Raw genomic sequence first — 15,171 nt, 5'->3', positions numbered from 1 at the left:
CATTATAAGAGAGTAATTGTAGAGGCAAGGGAAAAAAGTATCGCGCACGGGAAAAGGCGTAATAGTACCAGAATACAGTGTAGGAAATTTATTTTCAGTGAACAATTTGAAATCTGATCATATTTTTATATTGATTAAAATAAAAGGCCAACATGGATAAAACCGCGTGCTGTATTGCTTTTTAAATTGTCAGCTGAAGGTTTTTTGACCTACAATCGCGACACACATGTTTATTTTCGTTGCAAATATATTAAACATTCATAAAGTGTGACACGAGATTACTTTTTAGTATTAGATCAGGGTCTTAACAACGGTTAACTGAATAAAGTAGGATTAGTGTAAGCGCTCGCTACCAAATGTCTCCCGGAAATCCCTCCTGCGTTAAAACAACAAGATAATCTCCTGCAACATCTTGTAGTTCTTAAAACAGACAGACACATCTTTCATTGGATAACGTCTGAACAATAATCACAAGTAAATTTAAAACAAAATAGTTTTCAAAGTGTTTGTTTAAAGCGCAGACTGATATTTTTATAAGTACGTTTCACATTTATGCTGAAAATGTTTGGTTTAGCTTTTATGTTGATAGCATTGCTGCCTACATCGCATGGAATAGGTAAACATGGTTAAAATAAATAAACTGAGTGAGATAATCACATCAAACTTATAAAAACTTTGACTAAATTTCAGCATCGATTAAATTCAGATACAATTAAAAATGACGCAAAGAAGGATCAAGTACAAATACATATGTCAATCGTTTTACCATTTTATTACCTATTTCAAAGTTTCTGTTTCTGTATTAATGTTTTTTTTGTTGTTTTTTTTCAGATTGCAAAGAATATTCTATGCAGAAAGTTTTGGCATGATTTTAAAATATCTGCGCAAATGACCATGTACAAAGACTGTCCAAATTATACAGATCTGCCTAAAAGCATACCCGCCAGAGAAAGTTGTCACTTGTCATGAACTGCCTGCCCGATTACTTTACACAAATGTTCATGGACTCTCATCCAAATTCATTTAATCCGATTAATAAGTTAAAAAAATGGCTGCTAGAGATTAAAATCTGTAAACAAAATTTCCTAAACCGTTAGGTTCGATTTTGAAATAAAATTATAACAGATCTGAAAAGATTAAAATAGTAAAATGTTCATAGGCAATCTCCTAAACCAATGGTTTTAGTTTTAATTAATTTCACAGAAATAAATGACTGTGTATAGCGTATGAAAAGTTTAGAACATCGTCACCTCGAATGTGCAGACCAGTTTTCAAACACACCAACATTTATGTCTAATCTTATTTTTTAGATATAACGTCTTATCTATATTTTTCTTCCAGATTGTTCAACAGTCAAGTGCACTAAGCCTTTTTGCAAATACGGTTCTTACACTCCGAAAGGAAAATGTTGCCTAGTTTGTAAGCCAGGTAATATCAACCTTAGACTTGTACGCTTAACTTTTTATGAGAGTCAGTATACATAAATTGGTCGCTATTTCCTATCTGCTCGAAATTTTATTTTGACTGAGTGTGTAAATAACTGACGGTATTTCAAGGAAGTACATTGTTATTTCCTTGAATTGAAAGTTTTCGAAAACAGATGAATGTGTTAAAAATCATAGGCGCCGTGTTTTCATTATTTCTTGTCTAGTTGGATATTGGAGTTTATTCACTGCCATTTTATAATAAAGGTCTGATTATAGAGTTTCTAGAACGCGTGATAATTGTTGCAAGTATCATAACCTGTCATGTGCTGACTCGAACAAACCGAGTGTTCTGTTATATTTCTTGGTTGCGCTTTATGCCTCAGCTGTCAATAAAAGTTCAACAAAGCATTTGTTCTACATTTTACCTATAAATGTATTCGTAAAATATATGTATAGTCAATGTCAGGCTTCATTTATGCTGGTGTTCATTTAAGGATATCTATAGCTAATGAGTATTATCAGCACACCCTGTGGAATAGAAAACAGAAATGCTAAACGCACGAACCACTATAGATACATACATTTATGTTTAATTATAAAGATATAATGTTGTCTTACTATTTTTGTTCCAGATTGTTCTATTGTTAGGTGTGCTAGGCCTATCTGCAAATATGGTTTTTACACTCCGGAAGGAAACTGTTGTCCAGTGTGTAAACCTGGTAATGTTAATCTAGTACTTTTAAATTCAGAAGTGTGTGTAAATTGGTTGACCAATGTATCCTATTTCTGTAAATTTCTGTATTTCCATTATTCAAGCGATCTGAAGACGAAGGTTCTTGCACTTCTGAATTCATAACTAAGTTGGAGTTTATCTAAGAAGTATCTCTCAGTAGTTGCAAAATTAGAAAAAAAACGTATGTCTGTTGTTTTTCGGCGAACGCCGTCTAAATTCGTTTGCGTTACCTATGCCACGTGACTTCAGTTTGCAAATCAAACTACTTGATAACGCATTATAGATAATTTATCAAAATGGAAGATTTATGCAACACTCTGCCTGATTGGACGAGAGTGTCAATTTCTTTCACTCTGTTGATTGTGCTACGCTGAGTGAAATGTAGACAAAGCGTTTATCCTAAACGACGCTGTTCACAGTTTTAAAGCTAACTTTGGCTCAGTATATTTAGCAAGAATATTGATATATCTCAAAATGATAAGTAAGTTTAATAAATATGATAAAAACCTGTTCAGATAACAACATATATCAAATTAAAGAAAGAGCTGAATACGGTCTGCGTATCACATTAATAAGGGTGTGATAAGAGTCTTTTATGTAGAGAAGTGCTTTTTAAAAGATTTTCCTTGTTACAATTGTCGTCTGTATATAAAAAGGTTGCTTGCTTTTGTGACTTATTCAGATTGCATATTAAAATGAGTATTTGTTTGCTTTGATGTATTTGTTATAAATTATTTAACTGATTTATTATATATGAATATTTTTCTTTAGTATGGTATGCAAATATTGAACTCAGTTGAAATCTGTTTTATTATATATATGCTATATAATGACTGAATCTCATTACACTGAAATGAAGGTACGCTGCATACAGTTTATCTATGTGATATGACTACGGTCAAACTTTGGTTATGAAACAGAAATATTAAAATAATTACAATTGTATGTTTTGCTTGACCTTCACTTTTTATAGGTGTGACGTCATTGTCCAAAGATTCATGAATAGCGAATATGCTATTTGTTAAAGCGGGATCAGTTGGCCTATTTTAGAAATAAATAAAAATAATAAATAAAAAATTCTTTAATTGATTTTTTCTCATGTATTCTAATCAAACTTGATTTGTAGCATCTTTATTAGGCCCGCAGCCAACTTTATTCAGCTGGTACATTTGACCCCTTTTAGGGGCTGCTAGAGCTATAACTAGAAATGCCTTTATACAGCGTCTCATGAACAGCTTGGTGGATCTTTGTCATACTTGGTCTGGAGCATCATTATAAGGTCCTCTTCCATATTTATTTATATTGGAACTTGGACCCTATTAGACACCACTATAGCTAAAAGTAGATATGCCTTTCTTCGCATTACCCACTAAAATGTAATGGATTTTTATCAAACTCGATGTGTAACAATATCGTAAGGTCTCCTGCTATTTTGTTACAAATGGGGATAGGGACCAATTTAGCTAAAATATAAACACGTTTAATGACCTCTTCTCATGAACCGCTTCATGAATCTTCATCAAACTACTGCTGTAATTATTCGTCTAAGGATAAACGAAACAAAATTACAACCCTACGAAACCTTTGTGAAAAATTAAAAGAGAACCATTTAAATTGTTAAAGTGCGGTGTTTAGTTTTGCAATTTGAAAAATGTTAGATGAAAGATGAATGTTAGAAGAAAAATTCATAAACTTCTTTCCTTATTACAATTCGCCGACAATCATTTTTAAAGATATTTCTTGTTATTATTTCATGTTCTTGAATGGTATTGCTTTTACCGTTAAAGCATTTCTGTATGGTAGTTGACATCATCCAATGAGGAATAAGTGAACAAAAAAGCTGAGACTAGTTATCTGATGAGATTAATATCAAAACTCAGGTTTAACTTTTTTCTTCTAGATTGTTCAAGGGTCAGGTGTGCAAATCTTGTTTGCAAATATGGGTCTTATACTCCTGATGGCACCTGTTGCCCAGTTTGCAAAGGTAAATCAAATATTGACCTGGTATATTCAATGTAATCTGCGAGTATAATTTAATTGTTTGACCACTGTATCCTGTCTGCTTCCAATTGTTATTTTTGTCATAAACGTTGTATCAGCATGCAAGTTGTTAGAAGTGAAATATAATGAAATTTTAAATTTGTTAGTTTCCCTAGCAAGTTTATTGTTTTCGTCGCATCACAGTTATTTTCACCAAGTCCAAAAGTCAAACACTTTGGACTCTTGCTGTCATTACTTCGGGTTTTTATTAAATGTTATTGGTTCCCGGCCAGTTGGAAAAAAAACAAGTTTCGAGGACTACATCATTACGTTTTTTCTGTCCGTCCGACATTTCGTCCGTCAATCCGCAATTTCCTGTCCGGTCCATAACTGCCATTCATGAAATGATTATAAAATACTTGGCATAAATGTTTCTTTCCATAATGAGACAACGTGCAGTGCACACAAAACGAACATGGTTAAAACACAAAGGTCAATGTCATACTTTGAGATCAAATGTAAACAAGGTTTCTTTTTCCGGTGTATAACTCAATAATCCATCAAGTGATTTAATACTTCACAGCAAAAATGTTTCCGAAGGTAAGACGATTGGTAATGCACAACTTTCAGACCCCTAGCTTTACGGCCAAGCTTACGCTTGCTAAGATAGCATAAACCGTGTCCGGTCCTGAACTAAGCCATCCACCGAGGGATTAAAATATTACTGGGCATAAAGGTTCCCCATAAACAGACAACTTGTCATGCGCATTATATAAACCCCTAGCTCAAACGTCAATGCCACAACTGGAGGTCAAATGTTAGTAGGTCTTTTTCAGATTTTATTTTATCTGTCCGATCCATAACTCTGTCATCCATGAAGGGGTTTTATATTATTTAACACGAATTATGAGACAATTTGGCTTGTGTAAGACTCTGATCCCAAGCTCAAATGTCACTGTTACAGTTGAAGGTCATGCCCGTCCGCTTAGCTCAATAGAGCGTAGATCTACAGATCTCGGGGTCGTAAGTTCGAGCCCTGGGCGAGGCGTATGTTCTCCGTGACGAAAAGACATTGTGTCTGAAATCATTCGTTCTCCACCTATGATTCATGTAGGGAAGTTGGCAATTACTTGCGGAGAACTGGTTTGTACTGGTACAGAAACTGGGAACATTGATTAGGTTAACAGTCCGCCATTACATAGCTGAAATACTGTTGAAAAACGGCGTTAAACCCGAAACAGTGGAGGTCAATGGTCAAATTTTCTTCCTGTTAGGTCAATAAATGTCATCCGTCAAAAGAACATTACTGTTACTTGGCACATTTGCTCTCGTGTCAAGCACAAAGCCATGTCCTAACGCAAAGGTCAAGGTCACACTTTGAAGTAAAAAATCGACATTGAACATTTTCTATGCCAGTCTGTAAAATATGTAAGAATACTTTTCATGTCTTGTCAACAGCCTTTTAGTCCATGCATGGCTGTTAAGCTAACTGTATAATTAACAAAACAAGCTCGTGTGTCGTATAGACCCAATTTTCAAACATTGTTGGTGTATTTTCTTCAATATTACTTCCTTTTAAATGTGGTGAAGTATTTTATTACATGTATACTCTTAATTTTCCAACCAATTAAGAATGATATACTTTTAAAACACGTTTTTAGATTTTTAGCTGTCATGAGCATGCCACAACTGCAGATATTTATACAATTTAAACTTTTATCAACACCAAACATTGTGCGTTAAAACATAATGCTTTTTAGAGCAATAGTGTATATACATTAGTGACAGATATCAGACTATTAGGTTATACTAAAGTTTAGATCATTAGTCACTTTCCAGTAGAAAACTTAGTGTTACATGTCAATAATTTATTCATTTCGCTTGTCCGCTTTAATTGTGACTATGTGGTTGATACCACTTGTATATTTCATAGTTTCCCATGTAGAAACTCCAATCAAACAGACTCTGCTAGTACTTTGGTTGGTTGTTTTCAATATCTTAAATATCTAATGTATAAAAACAGTTTAAAGTGCTGTGTTGTGACTGTACAACATCTTCCCCATACTTGAATACAAAACTATTATCTGTTCTAGCCCAATAGGATCATGGTGTTCGTTTACCGATGTGACTAAAAGAGGAACGAAGAATGCTATTATTTTAAGATGGTTGCGTTTAATTTTCTCATTTCATTTACTTCCTGGTTTGATAAAGATGCATGCTATTGCACTTACCACCAACAATTTTATATCTCTATTTTAGGACCGTCGGCTGGTTATATGTTGTAATTCCTATTCGATTTGTTATCACTGTATAAACCGAGTGTTTAAATGTTTCACTATATTATGGTTTAAATTTCTGAGCGTATTTTGAAATGACACTGTATGCCTGAACATATGTAAGAGGAAAAGATCAAACAGAAGTCAGTAAAGCTTTTTTGCTATGTATACATCTTGGCGTTGCCAGCATCGATTTTGAAACGAAAACGATAACTGTTTGTAAAACAAGTATGCCCCCATGATGGGTTATCAAGGTTTCGATTCCGATATTTAAGCCTTGACCTTTAACCTACTTACCAAAACAAAAAAGATAGAGGCGACCATCAGCTTCGTAAGCCCAATTATGCAGTCAAGATTGAAAAAAAAATGTGTCAGGCGGTTCTCAAGTTATTGAGTGAAAAGGTTCAGGCCCATGTGACCTTGGCCTTTGATATACTCACCCCAAATACAACGTTAGTCAATATCTTTATATGCCCATTAATGCTACTGAGTTCGAAAATTCTCGATCGAGTGGTTCCCAAGTTATTCGGGCATATGTTTTCAATGTTCATGTCACCTTGATATTGACCTTTGATCTATTAACCCTAAAAGCCTTAGGGGTAATTCCCTTTTTAAGACCAACCAGGTTTTTAAGTGTACGGTTTCTAAGTTGAGTCAATCGTAAGTTATTGAGCGGAAATCTATGTAAAGGTTCAGGTCTCTGTGAGCTTGATCTTTGATTCTGACCTAAAAATAATAAGGACAGTCTACTTTATCAGTTTAATCATGCTATCAAAGTTGAAGGTTCTAGGTTGAGTATTCTCAAGTTATTGAACATAAACAGTTTTCAAGGTTCAGGCCCCTGTGCCATTGAGCTTTGGCTTACTGACCCCCAAAATAAAAAGGTTCATTTACTCTAAAGACCCAATCATGCTGTAAAGGTTGAAGGTTCTATGTCGAGTGGTTCTGAAGTTAAAGGTTAAATCGTTCACAAGATTCAGGGCCCTGTGTCATTGACATGGACCAACTAACCTCTAAAACAATAGAGGCAATCTACTTCATATGCCTAATTATGCTAACAAGTTTAAAAATATTTAGTTAAATAAATCTCAATGCATCGAGCAAAAACAATTTCCAAAGTTCAGGTCCCTGTGACCTTGATCTTTGACCTTCTGACCCTAAACAGAAAAAGGGTCATATACTTGTTTTAGTCCAATCATGCTATCACGTTTGAAGGCTCTGAGTAAAATTGTGTGACAGGTTATTTGGCGGAAACTCTTTTAAAGGTTCAGGTCCCTGTGACATTTGCCTCCAAACTCCAAAAGCTAAAAGAATGATTTTACTTTATAAACGCAATGATGCAAGCAAGGTTGAAGGTTTTAAGTCATATGGAAACAGTTCGCTCTACTGACAAACAATCCGACCGACAAATAAACCGACCGATATTTGCAAAGCAATCTTCTTCGAAGGGAGCATAACTGTAATCAAAATCGCTAACATTTACTTAAACTTCTTAATATATATTATTATTGAATATATACTAGTATTTTTGTTTATTGATTTGGGCTATGGGCATTTTTCGCCAGATTCGGAACCGCGAGAGAAGGTTTACATTCAGAGTCATTTGGTTACTAAACTGCAACCTACATGTGGTCCTATGTACACAGTATTTAGCTAAATTATAGGTTTATGTACCAAAAAAAAAAATGTGGAAAGTAGATCCCTCGAAAGCACCGAGAACAAGGCAAATAGTGAAAATTGCAGACTCGGTTTGATTGAGTCTGTTCATGGGCAGTAATGGAAAAAGCAACACTGCCCACGCCCCCTAGCACCGGCTTAAGCAGTATTCAATCTTCAAATCTAAATGAGTTGAATCAATGATCCCGAAGGACCAGAAAATATAACAACACTGAGATGAAGTCGGGGCGACTTTTTACGGCCAAAGCCCTATTCTGAAAAGTTTACATACCCGTTGTAAAGTGTTACGTAACTTTTAGACCAAGTTCTGAGCTTTCAACGTTTTCTTTTTTTAGTTACTTTAGGATTGAAACATAATAAGCCCAAACATGGGGTCCAACATGTAACTAATTAATGAGTTTTATACATTGCTTTATTTAACATACTTGTTTGTAGCTCTCTCAGATATCATGCGATATGAATGTGATAACTACAAGACTCGTTTTAATGAAATATAGTTATATCTTGCATCAGTTTATATCAAACTGTTCACTCATATTACGAACCAGATATCTTCACCGTTGAAAAGAAGACATGTATGACATATCTACTATGTTTGTTTAAACAGCTAAAGTTGACTGCTGAAACGTCTGAATATCTGAAAGAAAATAGTTTTAGTTATCTTTTTCATTGAACAAGGTGTGATAAACTAGTTATGGGCAATACGTGTCTTTGTAGGTTTGTCATATAAAACACGATAGGGATCGAAGAGTGATGTTTAGCGCCAACTAGTTTTAACACCTCCAGTGGTGCTTGGCCACTGACCGTTCCAAGGGGGTACACTACTATGTTATTACTGAGTTTGTGCTACTGTTTGCTTAATACAGTGGCATATTAATACCCATAATTCAATGTGGAGTGCTGTATGGACGGCTTTTGAATGTGGTTTTTCCTGTTGGACTTTTGTCCTTGTTTTTTTTTTTGTATTTGACTACATTTACTTTTAGTTTTAATGCGTGCTTCTTGCGATCTTTTAGACTGTTCAATGGTGTTATGTGTTAGGCCCAACTGCGATGATTCATACACACCCGAAGGGGAATGTTGTCCAGTTTGTCCATCAGGTATTTACCTATTATAGTTGCCTCTCCCATATTAAATGCTTATGGTTCAATTCATATCTTTAAATTCACAAACAAATACTATGTACATGTATTTTCATTTAAGGCGTATTAACTAGGTTAACCTAGTTGTCTTCAAATTTTCCTTGCATGTTGCCATCAATTTTAACATATTATTTTATGATCAACGTAAAAACATTAATATAATTGCTAAATCTAACTAAAACACATAAAAGCATATTGTCAGAAAATTAGGAAAAAGTTGGAAAATTCAAAACAAATGACATAGGCTCTTCTAGCTTTCTCGGTAAAATCAACAAAATTACTTTTTTATCATATTTAAACTCTTTGCGAATGTTCTACAAGTACATACAAAAATGATTTTGTCATTTATCTCATATCTTCTTGTCTATGAAGAACATTAGATACCGCTGTTGTTTTGAATTAAAAAAAGTGGTATTTATCTATTGAATAACAATTCTACAGCAGACACTTTGTACTATTTTAGCATGCCTGCAGCCCCCAAAAACAGGTCCGTGCAGAGCTGCAATTCAGCGGTATTTCTACAATACAGAAACATGTCAATGCGAATCTTTTACTTGGGGAGGTTGTCAGCCAAATGGTAACAATTTTCCTAGCCCTGCCAGTTGTCAAGCAGCATGCAAGACGCCAATGAAATTTAATCCTGTTTGTAAATTTCCAAAGATATCAGGGATTTGCAAAGCCTACATGCCTAGGTGGTTCTATAACAGCACCTCTTGCAGATGTGAACAGTTTATTTATGGAGGATGTGGTGGAAACGCAAATAGGTTCTTTACAGCAGACGAGTGTAAAACCAATTGTGGATGCCATGACTGCAATGCTTGCAATTTACCCATAAAACCACATGATGGTGGTAATGTATGTGCGGCCTATTTTCCTAGTTACGGTTACAATACCACATCATGCCAATGTGAAAAGTTCATTTACAGTGGGTGTGGGGGAAATGCAAACCGATTTGGAACGTTTGACGAATGTGATGAATTTTGTGCACACACAGATTGTAAGACAGATGTTTGTGATTTACCAATAAAGCCTCATGGCGGTGGTGATACTATATGTCTTGCCTATATACCTAGTTATGGATACAATTCAACATCTTGTAAATGTGAAATGTTTATCTACAGTGGGTGTGGAGGAAATGCCAACAGATTTGGAACACTGGAAGAATGTAGAGCGCGTTGTAAGAACCACAACTGCGAGCAACAGATTTCCTGCGACATACCAGCCGACCCAGGTCCCTGTAAAGCATTTGTTAAAAGATTTTTTTATGATCCATTAGACTGTAAATGCAAATTATTTATGTACGGTGGTTGCGAGGGAAACGGCAATAATTTCCCTAGCAAAAAAGTGTGTAAGAAGTCATGTGAAAGTACATGTCCGTTATGCTCTGAACCAATGAAGGTTGAGCCATGTAAAGCGGCAGAAAAGCGGTTCTTTTACGACTCTCAAACAAACAAATGCAAACAATTTTCACGGGGTGGTTGTCTGTCGGACGGGAACAATTTCAGAAAAAAGAAATTATGTAATAAATTATGCAAAAAGCCAATCTGTTCACTTCCCGCGTTCATCGGCCCTTGTGATGCCGCAATTAAGAGATATTATTACGACGTTGCTACTGGAAAATGTCAGCAATTTTGGTGGGGTGGATGTGATTCGAATGGAAATAACTTCCGTAGCAGGAAGGCATGCAAGAGAAAATGTATTAAGCAAAAATAGTTACAGGCATGCAATCCGATCATTCTAATGCTATCAGAATATAATGAATCAATTATGCAATGAACTAAAATATGAAATCAAGGAGAAAAATCTATGAAGAATACCTACATCACGTATACAAATGACTGGTAGTATCGTTTATATTTTGTAAAACTATACAGAATAAATTCGGATGGTAACTGCTTTAAATTGTCTGTTTGTGTTACGTAAATAGTTTCTCCAGATTGATCTTTCATCGCCTATTCCTTTATACTAGTGTATTATCATACCTTAGAATATGAGGTTAATTGTTTAAAAGATTTTAGAATAAGCATGATACCTTAAATCATTTAAATGTCTTTTCTCTCAAAACATACTGATACCTCTATTGATTATATGTTCCTTATTATGTTTTAGTTATTTCTTGTCCGTTTTATCATTTTTTCCATGAACAAGCATGCAAAAAAGTTACAATGTTATCTTGAATTTAAACAGATAAAACAATAAGAGCAGAGCTTTGTGAAGAGTAAATACAGCCCATATTTTGGGTCCTTCAAAAAGCAGAAAAATGCTTTCATACTCCCTTAATCGTATATTAAGGATCTCGGCAATCCATGAATCGCGCTATGAAAAATGAATGTTTAATTTGCCGATCCTATTCTGTTATTAATTTTGCATGAAGTTCGAAAAAAAATTCAATTCTTATATTAACATAATATTTATTTGTAAACAAAGTTATATTACAAATTGCACACATTTTGTTGCATTTAACATTAAAATCAGCTTCCCCGCCATTCTGTTCACCAGATGGAATAACGTCATCTAAGGAACGTTCTCCACGGCGCGGATAGCTACGTCTAGCCACGGATAGAAACGTAGTAATCCGTATCGATCCGTACTTGAGCCGTACCTTATACCCCAGTCACACATACGGTGCGGATAGCTACGTCTAGCCACGGGTAGAAACGTAGTAATCCGTATCGATCCGTACCTGAGCCTGAGACTTAGAAAGTTCGAAATTTGGAGGATTATGCATAGAGAGAAATGGAATTTTTAAATCAGAAGTCGTAACTATATATATTCTAAACTGAAGCTTATAGACAATTAAATCGGTTCAAACCCCTTATACGTTATCCTCGTCATTTTCCAAACCTACAGCCAAGTAGTAAAATCTTTTATACAAATGCTGGTAACTTAAAGCAGGAACAAGAACAAATTGAACTGTTAACTATCATATTGTAAATTTTGTAAAGTTAAAGGCACTGACTTCCAGATTTTACATAAAAAAGTTCTTTCTTTCAAATTGAATTCTGGTAATATTATGAACATTGGAATATGAGTTTTTGTTTCTAAACTATTTTAAAAATGTCAAATCAAGAAACAAGAAGGTCATTGACCCTAAAGCGCTTACCTGTGTACACGGCTTCAGATGTTTTAGTGTAACGTAATGGTACAAGTACAAAGTTAGGTTTCCACTTTTTTTATTTTATTATCACAGCAGCGTTGTTTGTGCCGTGTGGCGGCCGTAAAAAGTCTCCCCGTACATTCAATCAGGGCTGTTATATTTCGATCATCTCAGATCGTTCAGCACGAATTTTATGTCGTGTTATTGGTACTGTTTAGTTTCACAGCTTGAACATTTCGGCCTGGGTGGTTCCAATATTCCCGCTTTCATAGCTTTGGGTATTGCATAATCACCCCTTGGGTATGGTGCCTGCTTTTTAATTTTGTCTTTAGGCAGTTCCTGTGATATGCAGGCTCCATAACCTCAGATCCCCTTTCTAAATTCCAGTGTGTTTAGTTCTGCTCATTGTTTTCTCGTTTAGGGCAAACCCATTATTTTTACTGGGGACCATACGCCGCTTTTCATGGAATTACATGCAAGTGTATCATTGAAGGTTTCATGTGCACCGGCGTATGAACACTGCGGATGTCTAAATTATATATAAAATATATCTAAACTACTTGTAGCATGTGTAAATGTTGAGTTCTGCTCAACCCGGGGCTAGAGGGCGTGGACGGTAGCATGCATTTCCACTACCGTCCATGAACAGACTCAATCAAACCGAGCCTGTAACATTTTCGTTTTTGTCGTGTTGAACGACCTGTGGAGTTTCCACTTTTTTTTTTTTTCTATGTTAGCCTCTGTTATATACATGTCAAACACATTTTTAAACTTAGGGCAATAATTCGAACAATTATGGTAGACAGTACAACTCTGATATCACACGTCAGATATCATGGCTCTAACTATTATTGATTCAGAGAAGAAGATTTTCAGTTTGTCATATATAAGCCTATAGTAAGTACATGTCACACATAGGGGAATGACCATTTTTTACCCTAGGGCAATAAATTGGACAATTATGGTAGAGAGTCAAACCCTTATATCACATGCTCTAGAGGAAAGGATTCTGATAGCTGAAAATCTATTTTTAACCAAAAAGACGAAACACGTAGTTTGAACAATCTTGGTAGAGGGTCACACAAGAACCATTTCTGTAAAAATATTTTGTAATAGGGCCAGCAGTTTCATACAAGAAGATATTTTGATTTCCAGTATATACACATAAGGAAAAGTGACCATGCCTGTTGGCGGCCATGTTTCCTGACAAATCGGACTTGGTAGAGGGTCACATAAGGACCATTTCTGTTAGATTTGTTTTAAATTTGGGCCAGCAGTTTCACACAAGAAGATTTTTAAAGTTTCCACTATAAACATATAGGGAAAAGTGACCACGCCCCCTGGTGGCCATGTTTTTGACAAATCGGTATTATTTAAACGAACTTAGTAGAGAGTGAAAGAAGGACCATTTGTGTGAAATTATTTCAAATTGAACCATCGGTTGAGACGATGTCGACTGAAGATTTTTTTAAATTTTGTTTAGCTCTGGCAGCCCCTATGTACAACCAAGAACATCATGACCAAGTTTCATCAAAATCCATTCAGTGGTTTTGGAGGAGATCGTTTAATCACAATTATTGTTGACGATGGACGGACGACTTGACGGACGGACGGACACAGCATGATCACAATAGCTCACCATGAACACTTTGTGCTCAGTTGAGCTAGAAAAGATGACCGCATCGGAAATTGAACCCGGACACTTTTAACGCATTTATCATGCTAACTATCTAGTGATTGAAATTTCAACTGAACAAAGCTAGGGTCTTCTCCCCACTGAAGAGCTTATTTGTTTACTTCTAAAAAATAGGTCAAGTATATTTTTTCAGGCAGAACAAGGGTGTCATCGGATCATGTTATTTTAAGGTCTTACAGTACCATGTTTCCACAGGAGCCTGACATTCTATCTATAATGCTCCAAAATGGCTAAATATAAAAATGACCCCTCCTATATATATAAAAAAAAGAACAGGAATGAAACAAAACCGTACCCCGCCCACTTTGTGTAAACAAGAAATTTCGAAAAACAGCAAAGCATCTTTATACGAGCGTTCTTATTTTGAAGAGGACAAAAAAATCTACTAGAAACACTGCTTACTGTAAACTGTCTTCCTTTTAACTAACACAAAATCATCATTTTCAATACCTTTTCGTTCATCGCCGAAACCATTGCCTGACGTCACATACATGTACCTGTTTCACAGCCTCGCAGTTAATTCGATGTACTTTCACTTCGATAAAAAAATAAAGGTAAGATATTGTTTATGTTTTATATTTTATTGTTCATTTTTCCATGAATAAAAATTATATATTTGCATTTGTTTGTCAATGTATTAAACTAATATTTTCAAAACAAAAACGTAAACACAAAGGGGAGTAACTCCATTATTCACTGGAGGGAAATTTAAAAATTGGAAACTTCCATAGTGACTATTTTTTATTATGGCAGATAACCTGAGCGCTGCGATATGTATGGAAATCCTGTGTTTTTTATAAAAATGTTGCATTTGACCCTTAATTTGTTTATGACACATAGTCCATTTAATAACACATGGATATTTTAACCACAAAGTACCTGCTAAATCCCGTACAGGGAACCCTCGCGTTTTAGTCTGTTTTATAATAATAAGTATCGTATATTTAATTTAATACTTGAGGTGTAAAAAAGTACTACGTAACAGTTTGAGAGTAAACAAATACGGATATTAATTTAAATTGAAAATAGTGAAACGGTCCTTATTGAATACCCACGAAGTTTTATCCCGTCACATATCGGAGTACAACATATTTAGTGGCGGAAATAAGATTCTTCACAACTGTTTTGACTTTTTTTCGACAC

The 15,171-nt window shown here is 35.1% G+C and overlaps 1 protein-coding gene across 1 annotated transcript; it reads left to right on the top strand.

The window, feature by feature from the left end:
- The first annotated feature begins 457 nt into the window (after positions 1-457).
- LOC123531741 (papilin-like) lies at positions 458-11,131 on the top strand. The gene is made up of 6 exons (XM_045312978.2): positions 458-616; positions 1,342-1,428; positions 2,060-2,146; positions 4,061-4,144; positions 9,110-9,193; positions 9,699-11,131. Exons 1-6 carry the CDS (start codon positions 553-555, stop codon positions 10,946-10,948), a joined length of 1,656 nt encoding a protein of 551 aa, XP_045168913.2. The 5' UTR covers positions 458-552; the 3' UTR covers positions 10,949-11,131.
- The last annotated feature ends 4,040 nt before the right edge of the window (positions 11,132-15,171 follow it).

The sequence above is a fragment of the Mercenaria mercenaria genome, chromosome 1, assembly GCF_021730395.1.
Source record: "Mercenaria mercenaria strain notata chromosome 1, MADL_Memer_1, whole genome shotgun sequence".
NCBI classification, from domain to species: Eukaryota; Metazoa; Mollusca; class Bivalvia; order Venerida; family Veneridae; genus Mercenaria; species Mercenaria mercenaria.
This window is presented reverse-complemented; position numbering and strand designations above follow the sequence as displayed.